General features: G+C 32.3%; 2 protein-coding genes across 2 annotated transcripts; both read right to left on the bottom strand.

The window, feature by feature from the left end:
* Positions 1-4,003: 4,003 nt before the first annotated feature.
* LOC123660466 (FAS-associated factor 2) lies at positions 4,004-13,458 on the bottom strand. The gene is made up of 7 exons (XM_045595541.1): positions 13,324-13,458; positions 12,799-13,048; positions 12,059-12,242; positions 7,449-7,718; positions 6,587-6,761; positions 5,678-5,815; positions 4,004-4,189 (listed from the first exon to the last, which is right to left on the bottom strand). The coding sequence occupies exons 1-7, from the start codon at positions 13,456-13,458 to the stop codon at positions 4,031-4,033; spliced, it is 1,311 nt and encodes a 436-aa protein (XP_045451497.1). The 3' UTR covers positions 4,004-4,030.
* A 1,158-nt stretch (positions 13,459-14,616) lies between these two features.
* On the bottom strand, positions 14,617-16,602 carry LOC123660378 (calmodulin-like). The gene is made up of 4 exons (XM_045595470.1): positions 16,401-16,602; positions 16,150-16,318; positions 15,491-15,688; positions 14,617-14,878 (listed from the first exon to the last, which is right to left on the bottom strand). Exons 1-4 carry the CDS (start codon positions 16,577-16,579, stop codon positions 14,744-14,746), a joined length of 681 nt encoding a protein of 226 aa, XP_045451426.1. The 5' UTR covers positions 16,580-16,602; the 3' UTR covers positions 14,617-14,743.
* Positions 16,603-16,769: the final 167 nt, after the last annotated feature.

Below are 16,769 nucleotides of genomic sequence, written 5' to 3'. Positions count from 1 at the left end.
GTAGGAGTGGAACTGTGTTATCTCTTAGTCGCCTCTTAAGACACCCACGGGATGAGAGGGGGAGGCTATATTGTTACCGCCGTAGCCACATAGCGTATTATTATTATTTATTATTAACAGTTTTCATATAGTACTAAAAGAACAAAGCATAAGGTCATTGCATCTAATAAGAACAGGATATTTGGCCCTTACCTTATAAATCAATTTTAGAAAGTGTGTTTATTTATACGACATCATAATAAAATAAACTATTTCTATTAATAATTGTGTTTGCTCGCAAACGAAAAAAAAAACCGACTTCAATTACATCGACGAGTACAACGTAGATCGACGAAAAAATAGTCAAGTAACTGCGCGTTATCAAAGATTACTCAAAAAGTAGTTATCAGATCTCAATAAAATTTATATGTGACCACATGACAAAAATCAGCTTTCGATTAAATTAAAAATTATTAAAATCGGTACACCCAGTAAAAAGTTATTGCGGATTTTCAAGAAGTTCCCTCGATTTCTCTGAGATCCAATCATCAGATCCTGGTTTCCTTATCATGGTACCAAACTAGGGATATCCCCTTTCCAACAAAAAAAGAATTATCAAAATCGGTACACCCAGTAGAAAGTTATGTGGTATAATACAACGTAGGTCGACGAAAAAAGCGTCAAGTAAAAACGCATTATTAGATATAGCTCGAAAAGTAGTTGTTAGATCTCAAATAAATTTAAATGGGACCAATTGGCACACACCACCTTTCGATTAAAAGAAAATTTGTCTAAATCGCTCCACCCAGTCAAAAGTTCTGATGTAACATACATAAAAAAAAAAAAAAATACTGTCGAATTGAGAACCTCCTCCTTTTTGGAAGTCGGTTAAAAAGGAAATATTGTACAGTAACGAGAGCATGAACCGAGCATGTACGTTCTCGCATCTGTTTGCGACAGGCGCGCGGCGAGCATAGATCAGTCTGTTGAGAACACGTAACTGTGTTTTTTTCCATGGTTCGCGCGCGTTCCGCAATACAGACACAATCCGTCCACACTGGCGCTCCATGCATACTGCGCGCCACTTTGGCCTTCCGCCTTTGTTCGACGAAAAAACCGACAAATTGACGGATTGCGACGCGCATGAGTTGAAATTCTCTTTTTGTGCGCATAGTGAACACGGTTCGTGCGCGCAAACCATTCACGTCTACATTTCAATTCGGAATTCAGTTACATTGCATGCTACATTTCGCCTATCTGTACCCGCTTTTAGATTGATCCTTGATCTTTCTTAGGAACTACGCTTTCTTTAATCACAGTTATAGACATTATTGTGTTTGAAAATAACAAACATGGTGATCACTGCAGCAAAGTTTAAAAGATATGTATGCACGGAATAGGCCTTTTTTAGGCGGAACCGCCTTATAAACTTCGTATAGCATAGGTTTCAAAACTTTGAAGAAATTAGGATTCAAAAAAAAATTGAATCAGTAGATAGATAAAGCAAGTATATTTTAGAACTTCGTCTAAATTTTAACTGCTTGCTTATTTCATTATTATTATTCAGCTTCGCCGGGATTCTCATATATTTTTTATGAATAAAGTAATATAAAGAATGAAGTAACTTTGAATTCTCCAGAACTTTTTTATTAAAAGATAATAAAATCAAAAGTAATGTAAGTGCCTAGACATAGAAAAAATATAAATGGAATCATAGATGGAATGAATAAATCTAAAATATAACTTGTAAGAAGAATGTAACATAAATTCTGACATCTATCAAAATATGCCTTATTACATTCTTCGCAGCTCCTGCTTACATAAGAAATTCTAATTTCTTGGTACGCGAAGCGAAGATCTAAGGTAATCTGAAAACCTCAAACTGATGCGAATTCGTCTTCGTAATACAAATCTTTACAAGGACTTTATAACCGAACAAAAAATCGGCTCTCCATTTATTAGTATAGATTAAGAAGAGATCGTATCTACTTGAAATAAAAAATGAAACAACAAAATCATAAGGAACATTATATATTACAACAAAACACAATATTTTACACAATCCATCAAATTAAATGCTTGTTATCATCCTTCAGATCATTTGGTACCTACCAACAAACTACACAACTCATCACAAACAAGAAGTTTAAGAACCAACTTAGCAAAAAGTAAGAACGAGAGCAAAAAATGCAGAAAAAAGTAAAGAATATGATATTAACAATGGTAATCAAAACTGTTATCTTCTGGGAATGAAAAATATATATTACATTTAAATAAATTTAATATGCTACAAAATACTATAAATGCATCAATAACTTTTTCACTGCCAAATGTATTTAAGATGCGATGCATAAACTGCAGATATGTGCCTATCATATGGATACAAAAAAAAAAAAAAATTATTATAGCTTTGCATTCGCTTCAGTAAATGAAACGTTAAAGTATTGTAAATTTTAAATGTGAAAGATTATTATTTATGTTATATCCAGTCGTAGGCGAACACAGCACCTTAAAAATAATTTTGCTGATTTTAAAACAATAAAGGCTCATGTATAAAGCTGGATGATAAATATTTAATCAATAATTCGACTACTTTATATATCATTTAATAAGTTTTGCTGAAAACACGAAAAAAAATTTGCGACCGTGAGTTTTTTTATAATTTTTTGTTTAGTAAATAAACTGTGCAGATGAAATTTTACATAAAACGGTTAAAATCTTATGTTGATATGTAAATCTCTGCATTCAAATTTTTAATTGTAAAATAATAGCTAATGTAAAATTAACCTCGAGTCAATATTAATAAAAAATAATAGCTAAATAATTAGTCGTAATATTTAGACAAAAAACCATTTTATTTTGGTTTTTTGAATATACATTTTGATAAAAACTTAAAATATCATATACTAAACATATATAAGATAATAATGAGACAACATTTCTATGATGACGAACAATTTCTTTTAAATTTATTCATACATACATACCTATGTAATATTGGAGCGATACAAAACTTAAAGAGCATCGTCCTTTATAAAAATAAGCTCTTTTTCACAGTATACTTTTAAAGAGAATACGAAAAGGTGAGTCCCATCTTCCAAAATAAATAAATAAAACAAAAGTAAAACTATATAATAATAAACATATCACAAGAATTGTCATTAGGAATAATATCGTAAGTAACACCACATTTAATTATACCATTATGTAAGTCCTAAAGTATTATGCATATTAAAGTTGAAAAATTACATTTATATGATAATTTTCAATCCAAACTTATTATTATAAGTAGAAAAAGAAAATATATAAACCATTTAGTTCATAAATAAAAACACTTTTCAAAGGCTTACTAAAGTAACATTCCAAATAAAAAAGGTGGTCTTGCAATATACCTACGACTTGTGTAACTAAATATTAAAAGAAGTAACAGTTAAGAATTAAAATGTTACAGTATCAGACTAAATCGAGTTTATATATGTCTTATACAATTTATGCACTTTCAAGACAACATACCTACACATTTACTTTATCAAAACCTGGTAAAAGTTTTGTTTGATTAACTTGTGCCCAGAATTTTGGTGGCGTTTTTCTAGAACATTTTTTATATTAATGTTTTTCCATTTTTTTTTAAATGGATTCAATAAATAATAATTTTTAGTTTGAACATAATTAAAAAATAAATATCGTTTTTAGAATATGAATGTGTTATTTATCATAAATTTTTAAAAGCTGTCATTCCTTATTAACTTTTGTAATTTGTTTGACAGTGAGTACAACTTTAAATTTTTATCGAAAATGAACGTAGGAAATTTCCACTATTTTGATAAGCACATTAAGTAATAGTTATTTTATAAACTATAAATTTAATAACGCGTAGCCCAATCTATACACTGAAACACCACTTATACTTTGAAGACTTAGGAATAACTTATAAAACAATTTTTTATTAACAGACATATTTTATATTCTCGTGACTTATTCTATCGCTTAACTTTACTTTTGGGAAGATTGGAAACCAAACATATTTATTTACATAATATTTATATTTAAACTATGCATTAATATCATTGACGAACAATACGTCACGGTCCTTAAGTCCGACGTCTTGTAAAGTTGCTGTTCCTGAAGCTATTACACGTTTAGGAAAATTGGTCGTTATTTCAAATTCCTCTGGAGCTTGAGAATGGCTAAATACGAAATCGTATAGATGCTGAAAATGACATTACATGGATTACGCAAATGATTTATGACAAAAAAATCGTTAATATTAAACTTATATATACCGTTTTTCTAGTGATTTTTTATATATTTTACGAAATGACCTCTAATACAAAATAAAGAAATTCAAACCAAGATATACATTATTTTCTTTTAAAAATGTCACTGAAAATTTTTAAACTTTTACTTTTCGAAACCGAAATGTTTGCCTAGCTTCGTCGTTAATGTGATGAAAAAGTATTATATTAGATAGTAGATACAGATTAGACATAAATAATAAATAAATAAATATCTTATAACATACGCAAACGATCGTCTTTTCCTATGGTAAGCAACTTAATGCTTGTGTTACAGGTAATAGCTATTTTTTTTTTTTTTTTGATAAACATACATAGAAATAATACATATATAAATACGAATATTATATTACACCCAGACTCAGACGGGTATCGAACCCGCAACCCGCAGAACAGAAAGCAAGGCCACTAATATTAATAAAATAGGGTATTTTCGGTAGTGAAAAATAAATTATAAAATTTGATACAAATTAAAATACACTTAAATATTCTGATTTGGAATCATAAAAGGACATTATTGTTTTATTATATTGAAATTAAAAGTCGTATATTTTAAATCTGTATATCACGTGACCTAAAACACGACCCGCCATGGTATGACGTCCTACGGACAATAACAAAAACAAAGTTCTGCCAGAGCTGTAAACAGCTACGTACATATCTATCAACTTTAACTTCAAAGAGTAATACTTGTGCTCTTTCGTTAGAACATTTCATTTGTACCTATTTATTTATTAAAATTCAAAAAAGTTTTGTAAAAGCAGATAATACGAATCTGCCAAAAATTGATTCAATTATGGTTGCAAAATTTTTTGCATGTAACCTAGACTTCTGTTCTGCCGAATTTCGGAATGTTAAAACATCTTTGTAAGTATTACTTGTTATATTATACTGTTTTTTAAGTATGTATACCTAATTTGAAAAATAATGTTAGAAAGTGTTAGGTTATGTTTTATTCCTTATGTTACTGCCAAATTAAGACTTAAGTTTTTTTTAAATGCTAGTATTTGTACAGCTAGACACTACACACCAACGATAGCTATTGTAATTCATTATTTTACACAAAAACACCAAATACTTGTAGCTGTTAATGTTGAACGACAAAGAGTATATGTATACGGTATTGAACTTTTGACGTATTCAACGAGTTGTCTTTACATACGTCATACACGGCTTTTGTTATTAACCATATTACGTCATCAAAATGGCTGATAGCGTTTTTGCGGAAATAAAAAAGGTTTAAAATCTAATTTAATTTTATGGCATGAAAGAGTGTTTATTTTGCCGAAATATATTTTTTTTGTGGCTTTTTATTGGAAAATCAACATTTTGAAGTACTTTTTCAAATATAGTGAAGTACCCTATTAGTAAATTGATTTAGATAGGATGTAGTAAAAGTTTACCATTGTTTTATCTGTGTATAGAAAACGTCTCGTGAGTCGCTCTCCGCCAGGTAGTCGTATAAGTAGCGTCATTGAGTCTGCGCCCGGCTGCGGCTCATCTGGTAACAAAGCAGCCATGTCTTCTCGAGCGGCCATCACCTATAAATATAATTAAGAAACTCATGCTTATGTACATTAACGCTGCATATTAACTCTGTAATTATATTCCATATCATACTATTACTTAGAAAACAAAAGTTATTGGTTCTTCAACAGATTCATCGGAATTGCGCTTATATGATGATTGAGCGATGGATATAGTTGATGCGTTTATAGTACTTAAATGAATATTAGCTCAAGGAAAACACATCAATAATATTGTTCAATTGACAGTTGAAATAGACCATCTTGGGGTCAGTAAAGTACTTGTATTACAGTAGAAACGCTCCTGGGGGGATTGGGTCGGCAATGCTTCTGGTGTTGCAGTTGTTTGGCAGTAGTCTATAAGCTACAGTAATCGCTTACCATCAGGTGAGCCGTAAGCTTGTTTGCCGACCTAGTTAGGATTAGCCGACCTAAATAGGATTCATATAATTTTCTCTTTATATAATAATATCATACATGATGAATCAAACAATCTGAACAAAATATCCTCTTACTCAGAGAATATGCTCGAGTGCCATTAGAATGTGTATGCTGTAAAATATTGAAAGCAATCTGCCAATTGACTTGGTCTATACGCGCTAGTTCTCGTCCGAGACTGAGAGTGGCAAGGTGAGGCAATCAGTAGCAGTAAGATAGGGTGAAACGAAATGAGGCGAGGCGAGGCGAGGTAAGATGAGCCGAGGCGAGGTGAGGAAAGGTATGATAAGGCGAAACGAGGCGAAGCTAGACGACGCAAGCAAGCCGAGGCGAGTCGGGGCAACGTACCTCCAGCCGGCGCAGCTCCTCCAGCTGCTGCTGCGTCTTGGCCTCGCGCTCGAGCTGCAGGCGCGCGGCGAGCGCGGCGGCGCGGCGGCGCTCCTTCTCCTGGTCGGCGGCGAGCGACTCCGCGTACGCCTCGTCCTGCGCCGCGCGCAGCCGCGCCGTCACCTCGCGCTCCACCCTGGAATGGTTAACTACACTTTTAATATCATACTAAATGTTAGAGATCGCCAACGAACACGATTGCCAATATTCTACAGGGCGCCATTAAGTAGTTTAGTGGCTCTGAGCCAAAATTTTGCGAATTGCAGGATAATTTGTAAATTAAATAAATTAGACCATAAAAGTTTTGGCCCTCAATTGTGAAACGATTAGCAATGCGTTGAATTTACAATAATGTACGTTTCGTATAAGTAATGGATGGCATTTAAGTAATGTATTTATGTAAGCTACTTTAAGTTTTTTTATTAAATTACTTGTTACTCATCTAAATTGTTAGCATAGATCAAACAAACGGTTACTGCAATTTCAAGTTTGATACTTAATATGTCAAAACTGTTTTTAAAAATACATTGACTAAATATAGTTTTTGATATTAATAAATATGCTGAGTATCATAAAAGAATATCTATAACAACAAATACTTATTCATTACTTGATCGGAAAATATTTGCTTTTTGCAACAAAAGAAGTACTATTACAAAAGTACCATCATGGCTTTTAGGTTAGTTGCTAGGTAACTTTTTTTTCATATTTCAATATCTGATTTATTTCACATATACCATGTAGTGAATAAATTTGCATTGGTAGTGTGTCAGTTTTAAATAGTTGGTTTAAAGTGTCAGAGTAAAGTATCATTATTACTCACCTGTCAGCCCGAGCAGCGGCCAGGTGTGGTTCATTCTCTGTAACTACCCTCTGTAGTCTCAGTAATAATTGTTGAGGTGAACAAGCACCTTCACTTCTCGCTACAACCGTCATGCGGTGTTCACGAACACACACTACACAGAGTAGTGGGTAACGCCTTCCGCCTACTGACTGAGCAACTCTCCACCCTTCAGATGTATCGATAGAGCAACCCCAAAAAAGAGCATGGGTGTTTATGTACTGGATCACCTCTGGGTCTGATAGTGTGGTTCTGAAACAATTTTTTTTAATTACAATACTGACTAAACCAACAGACGTTCTGTTTTGCAAACTGTCAAATGTCCGAAGTGAACATAATCGTTACGATTTCTGAAAAATTTTCAATTTTATTAATTCCTCATTCCATAAGATCCTTCTACAAAGTATTATTAAACTTTAAAAAAAATATGACCCCTATTGGTCAAGCCAATCTCGAGTATTGTGCTTAGTTTTTATACTAAGTGATTAATTTTTAATTATACAAATAAAGATTTATACTGTTGAATTTTAAGATCAATATCTAGTATCTTTGCATCTTAGCTTAAAACAAGTTTAGTTAGTATGTACCAGTAAGAGAATACTTTTAAGTAATATTAAATATTCATTAATATAAAAAAAAAATTAAACAAGACAGACCTAAAAAAGAGTACAAATAAGTATTAATATGATAGTAAGTATTACAATGAGTAGTAATATAGTATTTGTTCAACAATGTATTAATGATTCATATCAAGACTAATTAACTAATTTTTATTAGCTTCGTAAATGACTCTAATGATACAATCTCAAATATATAGTTACTACATTACAAATGGACAGGACACATCGTCCGTTCTTCTGAAGGAAGGTGGCCTAAACATGTAACAAAATGGACAGGCCCAGGAGGCAAAAGAAAAAGAGGCAGACCAAAATCCCGCTGGAAAGATGACATAATTCAATTGGCAGGAAGAGACTGGATGAAAACAGCTACAATTTTCAAATACTTGCAAATAATTATTGATTACGGGCCGTCTGGCAAATATGCGTACAAAAAAAGAATGATTGCACATGCGATAGATTGTAACATTTTAGTTCATTTCAAGAAAAAGATGTTAAGATTACACAATCATGATACAGGTTTAAATATAGTTTACTTTGCATTTAGTTCTTTATTATAAAATAAGAGATACATTTTCTTTGATGTAATATTAATACAAACTAACACAGGATTGTCACAACAGTAAATTGTTTAAAATACAAAGTAGTTTATTGATAATAATAAGTTTTAACAAACAAGTCGCCACCCTGTACTGGGTGGTATCTTGTGTTACTAGATACCCCGCTCATCCACCGAGACTTACAATATTAATCAATATCAGACAATTTAAAAATATTAATTTTATCCGTATGTGTTTGAATGTCTGTGTATGTGTGTAAGTGATTAGATATTTAAGAAACTCCGCAATTAGGCTGTTGGCGGTGTGGGTGGGTAAAATTCTAAACTTTAGTTACTTTATTTCTTTCTAATAACATTTCAGTTTCATAGTAATTTAAAGATAGCAAAAGTTTTAGTTAACACATATGTTGCTGTAACTTTAGTTAGTGGATAGATGTTAATTTGTTACCTATCATACAGTAATTTAGACTGACATGCGTGCAATAATACAGAGTGTTCGATAGATCGCAATGACAACTAGGTAAATCGTTCAGTGTCATCACAAGGCAAGAGGCATTTGCTATGCATGGTTTCATTATTTTATGGTTAAGATTTTCATTTACATAAAATATTACCCCATCACATTGGTTGTAGCTATTATTTGCAAGCATAGTTATTACTTAGTGGGGGAATAGGTTTTGATTTCGAGAGGTGATACTCAGTCATAACCAAAATGTCACAATCAAATTTTGGCGAATTTAATGTACCTACCTAATCATAAAATCATCAAGATTTTTATAGATCCGTATATTTTGTGTTAAAATAGTTAGATTGTTCGCTGTATTCAAATGAGCATGACAATCCACCGGCGAACACAATACAGACTAAGCTATTAAAGTTTCTTCTATATCGATATTAGTCAGTAATAAGCTATCCATAATCGACAAGAAATAGATTGACGTCAAAAAAGAAATTCTGCACTCAGGATCAATTCGCATAAACAGAAAAAAAAAGAATTTCTACATAAGTTATAGATGTACTAAAGTCATAGTAAACAAGTCTTAAATTTAAATAAAATAACTGTGAAATATATTTATAATAGACTATTACAGTTATAGGTAACAATTTTTACTAAGTAAAAATAAATACATAGATATAGCAGGGGTGTGTAATAGGCAATACAAAATGTAGACTGCGGAATAGTGACAATCAAATTGAGCAGTTGTATTATTATTTGAATAATAATAATAAGAACTGTAGTCGAATGCCCTGATCTGCTGCATAAAATATTATTCAAAATACCGTCCCGTGCATCTGGTAACAATACTTATAAGCCGTTTATTATTCCATTTTCAGGTACAAACTACCGACAGAATGTTGTACTTATGAGAGCTTGTCGGGCATGTAATAATATTAATATTGATATCTACTTATTTCATAGGAGTATCAATACCATAAAAATGGTGATTGTTAGATCTATGATGAAATCTGTGCACTCTCTCAATCTCGTTTAGCAGTACATAGATTACTCTTTCTAGGAATATTAGCTTTTTGATTTTTACTCCATATTTGTTATAGTTATTATAAGCTGTAAGCTATCCTAATAAAATAAATAGCTTATATATAGATAACTAGATTTTATCTGAGCTAGTCACTTAGTAGTGTTATACTCTATTCTGTATTTGAGATTTATTCACCAATTTTATAATAGGTGAATTTTCATCCTTAGGTCATAAAGCATGTCACATAAGCGTCGTAAAACTCCCGTTTGGAGTTAGGTGGTCAGATACAAAGATCCGGAGTATTATTGCATTTTAATCCAAGGTGAGAGGTATTCAACTTACTCTTACTGAAACAACTCTTATTGAGGTTATTATATCGTTTCACGGCCGTCATGATATAAGTTTTTTGCACATATGACGACATTTCGACCACTATTGGCTTTTATTCACCTTTAGAAGAGTATCTATATATGTTCCTAATGTCATTAGGCCGAAGTTCTACTTTGAGTATTGAAGATAAGTATGTTACTATGTTAATGAGAGAGAGTTTGAAGTCAGTATCAATTTTTGGCACATTCTTTAGTTCAAATGAGTACTTTCTTTGGCATTTTGTTGTTTTTCCAATTTATTTTCTAAAATGAGTATTCATTCTTTATGCTTGCAAAGTTGTTAGACTGACAGCGATTGCAAGTCACAGTAGGGAACCCGCATTGGAGCAGCATGATGGATTAAGATATGATCCTTCTCCTACATGGGGAAAAAGACCTATGCCCAGAAGTGGGATATTACAGGCTGAAGTATATCTATATATGCGAAGTTCACATTCCATTACTTGTATTTTTTATCATATCTTCATATTTAGCTAACATGAATTTTAGTAAATCCACAAAACGTTCAAAGAGATGACGATATTTTTTTAGTTCCAGAAATTTGCTGGACCCTCCAGACGATATTGTATCCATAATTTCTTTTTAAAATTCTGTGAGTTTGCTGAAACCCTCGGTTGAACGCTCACGCTTATAACGCCATCTATTGTTAGGTGGAGTCGTATTGAAGTCAGATTCAGATTCAGAGTCAGAGTCAGAGTCAGAGATCTTAAACAGTCCCGTGTAGAAACGGATTAGTTAGTATTAAGCAGTATGTACAAGGGTACGGCAATATGTCCATATGTATCGAGTATGATTTAAGTATACTCATACATATGCAAAACTAACAGCGCGTGCCACAGCTTTGGATGACGTAATCATGCAGGTAGTTAAGCGACTCGAGCGCAACACAGTCGCAGCTACCAGGAGCAGAGGTATTAGGTAGGATAGCATGCATGCTCGCTATCGAGTGGGAAGAGAACAGATATATATTCGTTGCATTGCTTTGCTGGACCAGCTTGTGTACACGACACTTAACAAACAACTAACTCCTGCACAGTATGCACTCCTAATATATAAATATTTTTTTTTTTAGTAATTATCAGAAATCTAGAATAACTAACTATCAACAGATCAATGTCCACACTTCACGGCGGTCCAAGGGGATTAGGAGGATCATACAACTGTTAATGACAATGTGGTATTTTAATGTTGTTAAATATCATACCTATCAAATTTAGCATAACATCAATTACATAATATGCATAACATACAGAGAAAAACATCAATAGATTGTAAGCACTAAACATCATCTTCATAGATTACTTTTAAAAATAGTAAAATTAACATAAAAACATTTTTATAATTAGGGGTTGTCTATTAATCACATGAGGCTCGAAAGAAGGGGGATTTAGAGATAGTATTCTGAAAATTTCAAATTACACAATACATGGGATTTTTGGGTATGGATAGTCTAAAACCTCACCACATATCACACAAAGGGGATAAGGAGCTAAAAAGTTGCTAAAAACATCATGTGACTAATGGTACACCACTTATGAAAACATACCTGCAAAAGTTTTGTGTCTCCGTAGCAGATTCTGAGTGTAGATACACAATAAGGAATCTCAGTTCATTTTTAGCATCATTGAGTGCCTGTGCATATGTACCCTGATAGAAAACAGGGTGTGGGTTATATCTTGAAGTATAGCTGTTTATGAAACCCATCACATCACGGAGAGGGTCTGTTACCACTGGAAAATAAATGTTCAAATAAAAAACGTTAGTTGCTTATACTTGAACAACTACTCTGTTGTAGTCAAAATTTCTGTAAATGCTTATAGATGTGGATTTGATGGACATTGAGAGCAATTATTTCAATTCATAGGAATAAATATTTCATAATATTATGTCTGGTTTGAGTAATTATATTTAATACCAAGCATAAGCATAATATGAATGGTATTAAACATGTGCCACCACCACAGGTGCTTCAACATATGATTAATACCACATGTGCTTCAGCAGATGTGGTATAAAGAAATATTTAATCATGAATGTTATTTTAATAGGTTAAGTATCTGTATCTAACCTTTCCCCTATGTGTACAGCTTTTATGTATAGGACATATACATCTTTTTCAGTTTCCGTTTAAACATCTAGCATTATAATTGGTACAGAGTATATTGAAAAATGTGTAATTTACATTCATTAAAACAAATCTGTTAGATTTATAAAAAAAGGTAGCGAAAGAAAAGAATATTACTCATTCGTTCAATAGGTGAATATATAATGATAAAATATACTTACGTCTTCTTTCATTGTTTCTAACGAAACTTAAGAGCAAGTTTAATACAGAAGTTATTGTACTATAACACATAGATACAACAAAGTTGACAACATAGCGGAAGATTCCTCTCACTCCTACTGGGCCTTCCGGGGCCTCATCTGTAAATACTTGTTGAGCTATGTGGTCATGTACAACAGGCGGCGCCCTCGCCTCCGTTGCAAATACTGAAGGACGACCTTCCCTTATGTTAAGCTGTTCTTGTATTGCTACCTAAAATTATAACACGTGTTAATATGACAGAAACATTCATTCATGGTATATATTATTAAAAGTTGTTTTTTTTTATGATTCGAAATATTTTCGCTTCATCCAGTAATATCCCACTGCTGGGCATAGGCCTATTTCCCCATGTAAAAGGGTCAGAGCTTAACCCACCACGCTGCTCCAATGCGGGTTGGCGAATCGAAATATTCAATCAAGTGACAAATAACAAAATCGTCTGTGCAGCCGTAAATAACATGACTGCATAAACGGTGTTATCATACCTCTAAGTCCCACTGATGTCTCTGCAACACATCTCTGCATATTGACATATCCTCGATTCCCGTGAGATCTTGGAACTGCAGCATTTTATCAGTTTGTTCTTGAGTCAAACCTAATGCATTGTCTTCTAGATCCATTGTTACAGTTTTTTTCTATGGTAAGCAATGGAATAAATAAATAGAAAGTGTTATATACGTAACTTTACATAAATATGCTTATATAAAACAGTAACTCAAAACGATTGTAGAAAAATATTGATAACAAAATGATTTAATCCATAAAATGCCTAAGTACCGATTATACAGTAACAGAAGTTGACATGAAATGGCAAAGCGATGGCAATTGCTATGGCATGTCATTTGCAAATTTAATAAAATGGGCTATTTTTGCAGATGGCGACACTAACAAATAAGATAACAGATAACAGATAACAAAGTCATAAAGCTACCTTTATCAAAAACGAATAATTATGTTACCACTTGGTTACAACCAAGGAAGTTTATAAGTTCCGTGGTTACAACCAGCTCCTATCCATATCCACTCCCATAATGCCCCCCCTTATAACTTAGGCGAATGAAAAATAAATGTTGGCCGATAATCAGACCTACCCGATATGCACACAAAATTTCATAAAAATCGGTCCAGACGTTTCGGAGGAGTATGGTAACTAGCATTGTGACTTTGGTGTCACGAGAATTTTATATGTAAGAAGATATGTATAAAAAGATAATTATTAAGATTACATATCTTAGATAAATTTTCTTTTGTATACTTACGCTGAACAAAAACGTTTAACATACAATTTGTTAAACAACTTAATAAATTACAATGTGTTTAAAGAAATATTATTACAATCATCGAAAAAAAGTACTTACTCAATTTTATAGCTATATTGTATGAGTAGAATTGTATTTTAATTTTTATTTAAAACAGTTCAGACACTTTTTAACCGACTTCCAAAAAAGGAGGAGGTTCTCAATTCGACAGTATTTTTTTTATGTATGTTACATCAGAACTTTTGACCGGGTGGACCGATTTCGACAAATTTTGTTTTAATCGAAAGGTGGTGTGTGTCAATTGGTCCAATGCGTTTTTACTTGACGCTTTTTTCGTCGACCTACGTTGTATTATACCGCATAACTTTCTACTGGATGTACGGATTTTGATAATTCTTTTTTTGTTGGAAAGGGGATATAGTAGTTTGGTAGTAGTTAGTTTGGTATCATGATAAGGAAATCAGGATCTGATGATGGGATCCCAGAGAAATCGAAGGAAACTCTCAAAAATAATTTAAATGGAATTTAAATAATTTAATATACATTTATGTTTTTGTAAATAAATATACACGTTTGTTTAAGCTTTTGTCTTAATTTACATTCTTTAAAAAACATTGCAATTGGGGTATAAATAATTATAATAAATTTATTTTTTCTTTGCCTTCTTTGAGGGTTTTTTCACCTCTACTTGCGTAGTTGGTGGAGTCGGTGATTTATCTTCAATAACAGGTTCAAAAAAAAATGTGGGATCTTCGTCAGGATTTTCATATAAATATTCAGCCTTAAAAAAACAATAAACTGCTTAATTCAATTGATAATCATTTAATGATACATTTTAAACATTTATTATTGTTCAATATTGTAAACATTTACCAAAAACAAAAGCTAAATTAAGCATAACACTGCTCTTTCTCTGTTCTTTAACCGACTTCAAAAAGGAAGAGTTTACTCAATTCAACCGTATATACATATTTTTTTTTCTGTATGTTCGGGGATAACTTCGTCGTATATGAACCGATTTTGATAATTCTTTTTTGTTGGAAAGGAGATATCCCAAGTGTAGTACCATGATAAGGAAACCAGGATCTGATGATAGGATCCCAGAGAACTCGAGGGAAACCCTCGAAAATCCGCATAACTTTTTACTGGGTGTACCGATTTTGATGTTTTTTAATTTAATCGAAAGCCGATGTTTAATCATGTGGTCACATTTAAATTTAGAGTAATCTTTGATAATGTGTATTTACTTGACTACTTTTTTTTGTCTACCTAGGTTGCATTATTTGTCGATGTAATTGAAGTGGCAAACATAATTATTATAAATAAAAAGATAAAGAACAGTTAGAATCCAGAGAAACAATTAAAAAAAGTGTTGATAATTTATAAAATATACCTTTGTTTGATAAAGTTCAGGAGCGACACTAAATAAACTTTCAACGAAATCTTCATAGAAAACATTACCATCACCCCGAACGTTTGCATCACGTAACAGTTCCCGTGTTTCATTTTCATTAAAGACATCTGCGTATCTCGTAACTATAACTTTCATTTCATCAATTTCTAAAAAGTTGCGTTTTTCACTGTCAAATACCTGAATATTACAATTTATTAATTATTTCAACATATATTACTTTTACAAATATAATTTAAATACTATAAAGTTATATATATGCTGTGTGGCTACGGCATTAAAGAATATAGCCACCCCCTCTCTTCTCTTCCCGTGGTTGTCGTAAGAGGCGACTAAGGGATAACGCAGTTCCACTACCACCTTGGGACTTATAAATCCGATCGATGGCGGGATCACCATACAACTGCTGGCTTTGAAATATACAGGTCGAAGATGGGCAGTAGCATCTTCGGTACGACAAAGCAAGCCAACCGCGGTCACCAACCCGTCAGCGTGGTGACTATGGGCAACACACATGAGTTCACACCATTTTTGGCACGAACTTGTGGAGGCCTATTTCCAGCAATAGACTGCAATAGCAGCCTAAATGATGATGATGATGATTATGATGATGAAAGTTCTGTATAAATTTGTTTCTTTACCTTAAAAGCCAGTTTTAGCTCATGTTTAATGTCTGGCATCAAAATCCATTTATTTAAAACGTAAATAAATTGATCCTTAGTTATAACTCTTGTCGTGCCAGCTTTAAGCTTTTCAATCATATTCATAATTTCTGCATAGCTCGGATAATGAAAACTTCGTCTGTGATACCTATAAATAAAATAATTTACTATTTTGGACCAAACTTAATTTTTATGATGAAGAATTAACTGAGCTTGATTAGTATCTATACTTTTTTAAATCCAGAAACTGTATTAATTTTTCAACAGTTATTACATTAACAGGCTCTTCGTCCTCAATAATGTAAGGTTTCGAATTGCTGTCGAACCAAGCTATAATATCCGATAGTTGTTCTTTAGTAAAAAGTAGAGATACATTTTGCAATGGTTTTAGAACATTGAACATGGCCATTCTTGTTTTTCTTTAAAATTATACGTAAAATTTTGTTGCAAACAATGATTTTTGATGCAATAATATTTTTTTTTAATGTACAATTTCAAACCAATTAGAAATGTCAGCAATAAAGAAATTAAAGTACTACGTCTAAAAAAATACACAAATTTATGAAATAAAAAATATTTATTTACCTATATAGAAAGTA

The sequence above is a fragment of the Melitaea cinxia genome, chromosome 15, assembly GCF_905220565.1.
Source record: "Melitaea cinxia chromosome 15, ilMelCinx1.1, whole genome shotgun sequence".
NCBI lineage: Eukaryota > Metazoa > Arthropoda > Insecta > Lepidoptera > Nymphalidae > Melitaea > Melitaea cinxia.
Note: the sequence above shows the minus strand (reverse complement) of the source record. Positions and strands in the feature narration are given on the sequence as shown.

Excerpts from the sequence above, each read along its gene's own strand:
- LOC123660378 (XM_045595470.1), bottom strand. The coding sequence starts at position 16,579 with ATGGCCATGTTCAATGTTCTAAAACCATTGCAAAATGTATCTCTACTT. Across the intron at positions 16,319-16,400 it reads CAGTTTCTGGATTTAAAAAA|GTATCACAGACGAAGTTTTC; the intron begins GTATAGATACTA and ends TTTTATTTATAG. Across the intron at positions 15,689-16,149 it reads AGCTAAAACTGGCTTTTAAG|GTATTTGACAGTGAAAAACG; the intron begins GTAAAGAAACAA and ends TGTAATATTCAG.
- LOC123660466 (XM_045595541.1), bottom strand. The coding sequence starts at position 13,458 with ATGGATCTAGAAGACAATGCATTAGGTTTGACTCAAGAACAAACTGAT. Across the intron at positions 13,049-13,323 it reads GACATCAGTGGGACTTAGAG|GTAGCAATACAAGAACAGCT; the intron begins GTATGATAACAC and ends TTATAATTTTAG. Across the intron at positions 4,190-5,677 it reads TATACACAGATAAAACAATG|CATCTATACGATTTCGTATT; the intron begins GTAAACTTTTAC and ends TGTCATTTTCAG.